This window comes from Psittacula echo (assembly GCF_963264785.1).
Source record: "Psittacula echo genome assembly, chromosome: 6".
In the NCBI taxonomy this organism is placed as follows: Eukaryota; Metazoa; Chordata; class Aves; order Psittaciformes; family Psittacidae; genus Psittacula; species Psittacula echo.
The window spans coordinates 9,862,984-9,872,196 of record NC_137743.1 but is presented as its reverse complement, the minus strand read 5'-3'; the positions used below and the strand labels follow the sequence as shown (position 1 = coordinate 9,872,196).

Below are 9,213 nucleotides of genomic sequence, written 5' to 3'. Positions count from 1 at the left end.
GATTCATTCCAGATTGAAAAGAAAAATAAAAAATCAATACTAGGATTACCCACTTTACTCCTGATTAGAGGATCATTACTTAATATGCTACAGATCTACAGTGGTATATGTGTGCTTAACTTCAAACACAGCGAGACCTAGAGGGTATTAAATCCCATTTAAAGATATGGTTGTAAAGCTATTGGATAATTCTTGGGCTTTCATAAGTTTTGCAAGTCAAATAGTGTCACTTTTGCCCAATGATTCTGCACAGAAATTTGAAAAACAGAGGATTAGTATTAAGTCTGTTAACCTGATCTAGTTGAAGATGTCCCTGCTCATTGCAGGTGGGGTTGGACGAGGTGACCTTTGAAGGTCCCTTCCACCCCAAACCATTCTATGATTCTATAATTCTAAATCAGGATATAAAAAGTAGATGTATTTGTGAAGAGTCCTTCTCATCTGAATTCCAGGGTTTACAACTTGCCCATATCAGCTCCCTAATTTATCAATAGCTAACCCTATGGTAAGAATTTCTAACAAATTTATTCTGATTTTTTGCTTTGGAAGATTTGAAAAAGACTGAAGAACTAATTGTGACCTGAATACATCCTGTTAATCAAGACCAAATTCTCTGATGTCCACAAAGGCCTGCCCTTGGTTAGTCAATGATCACTTCGCTTCCACTGGCCCTTCTCGTTTATCTGTTAAGCCACCTGAATCATGCTCTTGTATTCTCTTAGGTCAATGGTTCCAATAAACCAAGAACATAAAAATCTAAAATTACTACAAGTATGGAATGAGGTTCCTCTGATTTATTCATTACAAATTATTTTATATTCTACCAATCAGGTTAATTCATCTGTAGTACAAAGCTGAGCCTGCCAGTCACCTAGTATTAGTTTCATTTACAGCTTTAAATAAATATCAGATTCTGTCATACATACAGTGATAAATCACTGAGTATCCACAAAAAAATGAAATGCTCAGTTATGAATTGCGATGTTCAGGTTGCTTTTTAAAACAAGAAGTTTTTAGACACCATTTATTGTGCTTCCCAGAAAACTAGTAAAACTACAGGATTTGCAGGACAAGATAAAAATCTCTTTGTGTTATGTCATGTTTCTGTTTACTTCTGATACAGCTGCATTCTTCTTCTCTTGAATTGCAGAATTTCTGAAGCGTCAGGGTTGACTGTGGCCTGCTGAGATCCTTCTGTCCCCAGTTGGTCCTGTAAAATGAAACACAAGTGAATTGTGAGGACAGCCAGTGGACACCAAAAAGATTTAGCTATTATTCCATTAAAATATTTGTGTATTAAAAATTACCGTAACTGGCAAACAAATGAGCAAAATCTAAATCACTGCTCTGCACTGAGCAAGCCTCTACAGCAGAGAAGTGCACAAAACGGAGGCATTCATGGAAGTTAAATACTACACATCTCACAGGACTGAATGTGCTCAAGTCTTAATTTCTCATTTGAGCCCTAAACCAAGCAAACACCTGAGCTCCTGGTGGATTGCACACCTGTAGATTTCCCTGGGATGATCAGATCACTATCATACCTAGGACTACAGTCCCTATTGCTTGCATTAGTCAATCATAGCAGTAACTTATTTCCTGAGTAACATTTCAGATGGGAATGTAAATCATTAATGTGTTGTGTTTCTCTTGGCCTGGATTACTGTTTGACTTGTTGCCAAAGTTAAAACTTAAATGAAATGAGTATTTACAGTGCTGATATTCTCTTTTATTGTTACTTAATCTTTCCTAACTGCAGGGGCTACAGGGTTCTTGTATGGACTTCGGCTCTCTTGTGCTGGAATGCTGGTTATTGGGAGTTATCCCTGTGGAGGTAGGGAGAAGGAAAACCTGGAAGATCCTGGCTTGTAATTTCTTGCATCTTGAGCTGGACAGACACGGAGGAGGCTGGAGTATTCCCCCTTTGCAGAGAGCCTCCCACAGATACACAGCCGTACAGCATGCATTATACTCTTAGGAGTCTACACTGAGTCTGTCCATACTGTTGCCAGTGGAGATTACATGGCAACACACAAAGCAATACATGGTGTCTTGCTGAGATTAGGAAAAGAGGAGAGTTTTACAGGGAGTCCCTTCCACCTCTACTTCTGCTTTCTGTGGAGGTGCCAGGACACTTAGCTGACATTTACAAATTAGGGGAAACACATCCCATAGTATAAGTAAATCTTATCCCGTGGCACTTCCTAGTTCCTACAGGAATTCCTCAGCCGTGAAAGTACTGAATGCACTTGAGAGGTTCTTTCAAATTAAGGTGCACAAAAACCAACAAAGCTTTGCGCAGGAGATATACATATTCTGTTGAAATAATAGGGAGAACTGTAGATTCTGGGAAGCATTCAAAAGCATTCAACAGGCTCTGTGCTTGTCTATCATCTAGAGAGCAGAGCTGTTGGGATTTGTGAGAAGAACAGTTTACTCTACTTACAACTTCATATCCATACTGGGCAGAAGAACCCTGCAATGCCATTTCCCGAAGGTACGCCAACTCGGCAGCTCTTCTTGCCATTTCGACTTTGTGAGAACCTGGGGGAGTCCAGCCAATGCCTCTGAGCCAGTTCAAGTCAGACTTGTATTTTACCTGAGAGAATGAAACACACACCAGTGTGTATTATTTTCTTTGGCTCTAATCAAAACACACACTGTGTATTCAAGAGCAAGCATATAAAAGAGTCTACAATAAATAGAATATTTGTTTTCAGCAGACTGTAGTTCTTTCAAGAATGTGATTTTGTTGATAGGTAAGGTCTGCAAAGCACATTACCACAGACAGCTCTTAGCACTTGGAAAGACAGTGTCATTCAGCTATACTTACATCACTCTGCAGCTTGTAGGCCTGCTTTGCATGCTTCACATTTAGCTGCTCAGGATCACAAGTGTATTGGTGAAAAGGCTGCTTGTAGTTAACATTACTTGCAAGCTGCTGGCTTCTCATAGCATGGAGGAATCCTGGCTGGTTGAGGTGACTCTGGAACTGTGTCATGTTCTGGGCATATCCACTCCTGTATTGGTTGTCACTCTGGAGTTTCCCCACTCTGAGGACATGCCTGATTTTGGGATCATCATTTGCACTGAGGAATCCAATCTGCTGGCCTCTGTCTCTCAGGAAGGCTTCTCTGTATTTGTACTGCAGGAAGTGCAGAGAAAAATCTCATTTTCACATTCAGAATACCTTCACATTCTGTAATGAAATAACTTACCCTCCCCTAGATCCTATAATGCTCAAAGATCAAGGGTTGGTTTGCTAACAAACTACATCTCCTAATCTAACAAGATACTTTGGAAGAATGCCCTTTGTGATAATCTTTAAAGGAGTACAAAGACTTAGGGACCCCAAAATACTCATCTCTCAAAAGCAACTAGAGGTCTTCTTACTGTTGCACTCTTGGGTGCACCCAATACACAGCTCAAGGAACAGCTCCTTCATTTTCAAGCTTTTTTGCCAGCTGTGGTCTTCTGTGTTCAAAGGTGACCCACTTATTCTAGACCATGCTTTATTCATAGCCTAGTACCTATTTTATTTAACTACATCATAATATACCTCCTTCTTAAGAATAACTCTTTCAAGTGAAACAGAGCAACCTGGTATTGGACATTATTAATGGGAGCCTTTAGTTGGAAATCATTGCACATAACTGGCATTTGGATTCACTGGATCACCAATTTTCCAAACCAGAACAAGGTTCACTTACATCAGAATTCACCCCTTTTTACAGGGTGGGGGTGGCATGGGAAGAGGGTTGGGAAGTGTTTGAAACAGAACGATGCTTACATCACTAGCAATCTCTCTTGAAGCCTTTGCTGTCTGGAATGGGATGGCGTCAATCCTAAAATCATAGCCAGATGCCCTTGTCTGTTCCCAAGATGTTTTATACAATTTCTGTGTTGAAAGGAAAGAAACAAAAGAGTCATTTCCCCCTGCAGTTTCTTAAATGCAGTCCCATAACTGCAATAATAAATGTTTTATCCTACTGGGCTTATTTGTATCAAGAGTCATCAGTACTATCTCCAAGGTTTTGATCCAGTTCTATAGCACTTCAAATTCTTTTCTATTCACCATAATGATAAAATGCCTCATCTGAAAAGTGCCACCAGGGTTTCCTTTTGTACTTGAATGTGGTTGTTTTTGATGTGATTTAATTTCTATTAGAATCTGTGATGCATCAGTCACATCAATATTGCATTGATATTGCCCTTATTCTCTCTTTTGATGCATCCACTTGCAGTGTCTTGGGTTTCATGGCATCATAATTTCAATACCAGTTATTTCAAGCTTTTCAAATGATCCCTGTCTCTATCCCCAGCCACATGTGGCTTCATTAACTCATATGGAGTAACAGTCAGTTCTAACATATTTAATGTGACTTTGAGGATATGAAATACATTTACATCCTGAAGAGAAATTGCTCTAGATTTTGTTCTTCTTCCATTAGTAGCTTTCTTAAAATAGCTTCCAGTTTGCAGGTTCTGCTACACAGCCATGATACCTCAACTGACACTTTTGGCTGTCACTTCCTGACTTTATTCATTTGCTTTCACCCTTTCTGAGGTCTGTGACCACATGAAAACAAGCACAAAATCCACTTCACATTTTAAAAGATATTCTTCTGTTTCACTCGTTAATTTAGTCCTAGGTGGTGCTAAATTTAAAGGTAAACTGAGATGCCAGAAATCCTGCAAGTCAGCCTGGGCAGAAGCAGTGCAAGCATTACTGCATACCCTGCTAACAGGTCTAGAGCTGACCTTTCATCTGTGTGCAATCACCCCTTTTCCTTTTTACCTTCTCCTCTACCACTTCAAAGAATGTAAATCCTGCTTGTTTCTTTCACCTATAGAGCACCTATCACCAACTAGGAACTCAAAGCTTCTTATAAACTAAGGTCACTGTGACCCTGCAGTTAAAAACAACAGCTATTTAGTCTGGAAACAGTAGATTAGGAATAGACCAAGTGCCTCTGTCTGGAATAACATGGAAATAAAATCCCTTTAAACCAATTCCACTCACTGATTCAGTTGCATCCAGGTTGATGACAAGTGTGCCTAAAGGATCAGTTCAACAGAGTGTTGTACAGGTAGATTATACAGTCAAGGAAAGAGGATTCTCTCTTCTCCCCCATTCAAACATATGTAAAGTGATTTAAATTTGTAACTACAGACCTATACTGAAGGACTGAAATCCTTAATAATAGTTTCCCGCCCTGTAAAGCAGAACTAGCTCTCAAACATCAGCAGATTTCCTGATCACTCCAGCCCAAACCTAGCAACATGTTGGCTGTCCACAACCTCTGGCTTTTCTAGTTTTTGTCAGGCTCGGAGAACCTAGCTTCTACATATACATGGAAGTTTTGATTCTCTAGCAAGTGTACCAAGTCAACTCCATGATGTAAAAGGCTTACTTACATCACTGAGGTGAAGGGCATTCTGGCGGGCTCGGATAAAATCTGGATGGTCAGGAGGCAGGGTGTACCTGTGCCTAGCTTCAGAGTCTCCAGCCTTGTACAGCCTCTGTGGAATCAAAAGTCATTGAATGCAACTGATACTGGAGGTAATGTTGAGATCAATTCTTTTATGCACTATAGTACAACAAAAGTTAAGATCACTTATAGTAAAATGAAACCTACATCACTGCACTGGAGGTAGCTGTTTTTAGCATGAATCAAATCTGGAGAGTCAACCACAGAAGTGAACTTCAAACTTTCTGGCTTCTGACGGTACTTTATCTGAGAGGGAGAGGAGGCAACAAGAACAAAGGAAAAATAAAACACAGGATGTTTCTGTTAATGATATATCACAATTCCAAGCATGTGATAACTGGAGTAACACATAAAAGCCACAGTATTAAAAACATACTGTTCTGCTATAGTCTCAGTTGCTCTTTCAGCTAGGGAATGGGCATATCACCATATCCTTGCTGTGGTGCCCAGGCACTAAACTTCCTTTTGTGTATGTGCAAGAAGGACTTCCCACTGAAAATTCACATGCAAAAAGCTTTTGAACACTACACTTTTGACAGCTCATAATTTTTCTCCATTAATGTATGATACTGAACAGGCAAATGCCCCTTCAGTTGTGGTTGTCAACGCTGTATCTTTCTATATCACTTTCCTAACCACCTGCTTAGAATTTCATAATGGAGTTTACTGCATTTATTTATTGCTACATATTTTGTTTATACTCCTGCACTTCATTCGGAATGGAAAATATTCAGCAGGTGTCACACAGTGGACTTGCATCTCCCGTACTGCTTCTTGGTAACTTACACCTTGTATAAACAGGCTCCCACATCAAAAGGCAATGATAAGCTACATTCGTAAGTGTCATGTAACGAGGAGCCTTGATGGTAAACAATTCCTACAGACGTGCTATCCCATGAAAGATTTATCAGTTACCTCGCTGATGAGCTCTCCAGCCTTCTTTACACTTTCTATGTGCGGAGATCTCAGAGCCATCCAACCAACTCCTTTCATGAAGTTCAGGTCTGATTTATAGCGGTGCTGTTAAAAATGAAAATCGTTAGCTATCAGCTTTGTATCCACAGCTATTAAGGTTTCTTAAAAAGACTCCCTGATTCCTATTAACATTTTGTGGGTTTTCATTTGCCATGCACATATCACGTAGGAAAGCCAAACTGTTTGCATTTGTTCATTCCACCAGGAATTAAATAATGTATCATATGCAAGTTACAAGAGAAGGCCCCACGAGTGAATTAGTATGACTCAAAGCAGTAATAACCTGTTTGTACTGGGCGTAAAAGAACCCCTTTTGAAATAATTTTCTGAGGTGAGTTCAAGTCAGGAATACTAATTATTTTATCTGGTGTACACTTCCTCATTAACCCCGTTTCTAGGAGGACACATTACTCTTTCTTTACTCACATGAAAGGCTTGCTCTACCTCCTAATCCAGTAAAGAAAGCAAGGCAGACCCAATAAAAGGTGAAAGCCAGTAAAGCACCCACACTCCCAACAATTCTGACTTCTCCCTCACAGTGACAGTGGCTGACTGTGTGACTTTAATCTAATCATCTGTTTTTTCAGGGTTTTTTTTTCCCTATATGCAAAAAGACATAACAGCCAGCTAGCTCAAGCATGTTGTAAATTATTACATATCGAGGGTATCAGACAAAACTACCTTTATAATTTCTCTGGATTTCTAACCTGTGGGGTCTAAAGGCAAACAGCCAAGGGCTGAGGTTCTTACCTCCTACCCTGTCGCTCTTTAGGCAGAGCTTCCTGCTACAGAGCAGTTCATGACACTGGACCCTAAACTGTCACAATACATCTGCCTGCATCTATGCAGCTTTATGCATGCACTCAACAGCTACATCTGTTTAAAAGTACATATAGCCAATGGCTTGTCCCTGAACAAAGGGTCTAAGGCAAAACGAGCATGGATGTGGCTCATGCTAAGATTCCGTCATTTCTGTCATCAAAGTTTGTCTGAACTTATCATAGAATCATAGCATCAACTAGGTTGGAAAAGGCCTTTAAGATCATCAAGTCTAACCATTACCACATGCCAAGACCACCACTAAACTGTATCACTGAGGGCCTCAAACTTACATTTGCATGAGCAATTTCTGCAAACACATCTGGGGAACTAGTTATTTGATATGAATATTTCTGCTTGCAAAATGACTTTTAACATATCCCAAATCAACCTCTGAGCATTTAACCTTCTGCTCCAAGAATTCTGCATGTAGAGCATTGGCTGTCAAATCACTAACTGGCTGTGATCCAAACAGCTGAGAGATGATTGTGTAGATCCCTCAGCTTTAGAATAAGTTACATGGACTACAGTGATTTTCTGTTATGTTCATAACACAGAAACTTCTAATTCACGTATATTCCATATGTGAGGAGCAATCAGATATCCTGCTGCTACGCATACATAAGTTTAAAAACAGTCTTTCTAAATACATTGCCCAATGTCAATACACAATCATTCGTGCCAGTCACTCAAAGATGTGTTATTCCTAAATTCAATTTGCTGTTAACAGAAGGGTTAGTTTTCACCTCACTCTGTAGCATGTGGGCTCTTTTGGCCCACTTCATCTTCATGTCTTCTGGGACTGCTGTAAATTCATGGAGTCTCCGTCTGTAATCTTGATCACTCGCTAAGGCCTGGGCTTTCCTGGCATGAACAAGGTTCACCATGTCCATGGGCAGATGGTACTGAGACCACACTTCTTGGGACCTCTTCTTATACTCCTGTTCACTCTGTAATTTGGCAGCATGCAGGCAATGCAGCAACCTGATGTCATCCAGAACACTTCTGGCACCAATGTGCTTTCCTCTCTCCATCACAAAGTTGTGTTTATACTGGTACTAAAAATTAAAAGGGGTAAAAATGAAACAGTGCCAAACAGACTGGCTGCTGTAACTAAATTAGGATAAGCCACTGAAACATCTATGCTGTCTGTAAAAACAGCCAAAGTATGCATCACTAGAAACTAATTCTTTGAATCTCTCATTGCTCTCAATTTAACTACCACAGTAGTTGCAACATTAAACACACCTCAATACATTCTCTGAATATGCCCAAAGCATTGATCATGTTTAACCTCAGTTCATGTACTTTTATTATCTCTCATAGAGTTTTATTCCTATCGCTAGGAATGAGAACATAAGAAAAACAAACACAAGGCAGAATAAAAAAATCTATACCAAAGAGAAACATCATGCACTCTGTAGCCTTCACATTTGCAAATGCTACCCAGCTATTTTAAAGAGTAAATTCAGTTTTCCTGGATCAATAACTATGTTGAGAAGCCTAAGATGGTGAACTGAGCACAAGAATAAGCACCAGCAACCCCTCATTCTCATTTTAGCTGGGACTATGACTCTCCCTATGATCTTGCATTTATCCTCTCTGTGAAATAGTGATGATGATGATAATGATTATTTATACAGCATCAACAGGGTGCTTGGAACTTTAAAGGGAAGGCCTGGGCCCTGAAGAGCTCATAATGTAGTTGAAATGGGATAATAACACTTATCTACCACACAAGAGAGTTGTGGGGATTAAATTACAGTAGCTAATGTTTATAAAGTGCTTCCAAGATGAAGGGCCAAATTCAGATCTGTTGTAAGTGGATGTAATTCTATTATGGACTTGTACCCGTTAGAGCAGATCTGAAGCTGTAACCAAAAGCACTCTGCAAAATATGGTTAAGTATACATTACAAATGACAGCT

At 39.7% G+C, this 9,213-nt stretch overlaps 1 protein-coding gene across 1 annotated transcript in view; it reads right to left on the bottom strand.

Moving 5' to 3' along the window:
• Nucleotides 1-1,108: 1,108 nt before the first annotated feature.
• The window catches only part of NRAP (nebulin related anchoring protein), a gene marked incomplete at both ends in the record, with an annotated part of 49,346 nt that continues 41,241 nt past the window's right edge, over nt 1,109-9,213 (bottom strand). Inside the window, 8 exons of the mRNA XM_080621771.1 lie at nt 1,109-1,210; nt 2,447-2,599; nt 2,834-3,145; nt 3,791-3,898; nt 5,419-5,523; nt 5,640-5,738; nt 6,408-6,512; nt 8,033-8,344. Of these exons, the coding sequence (XP_080477897.1) occupies nt 1,109-1,210; nt 2,447-2,599; nt 2,834-3,145; nt 3,791-3,898; nt 5,419-5,523; nt 5,640-5,738; nt 6,408-6,512; nt 8,033-8,344 (1,296 nt within the window). The remainder of the gene's footprint in view (nt 1,211-2,446; nt 2,600-2,833; nt 3,146-3,790; nt 3,899-5,418; nt 5,524-5,639; nt 5,739-6,407; nt 6,513-8,032; nt 8,345-9,213) is intronic.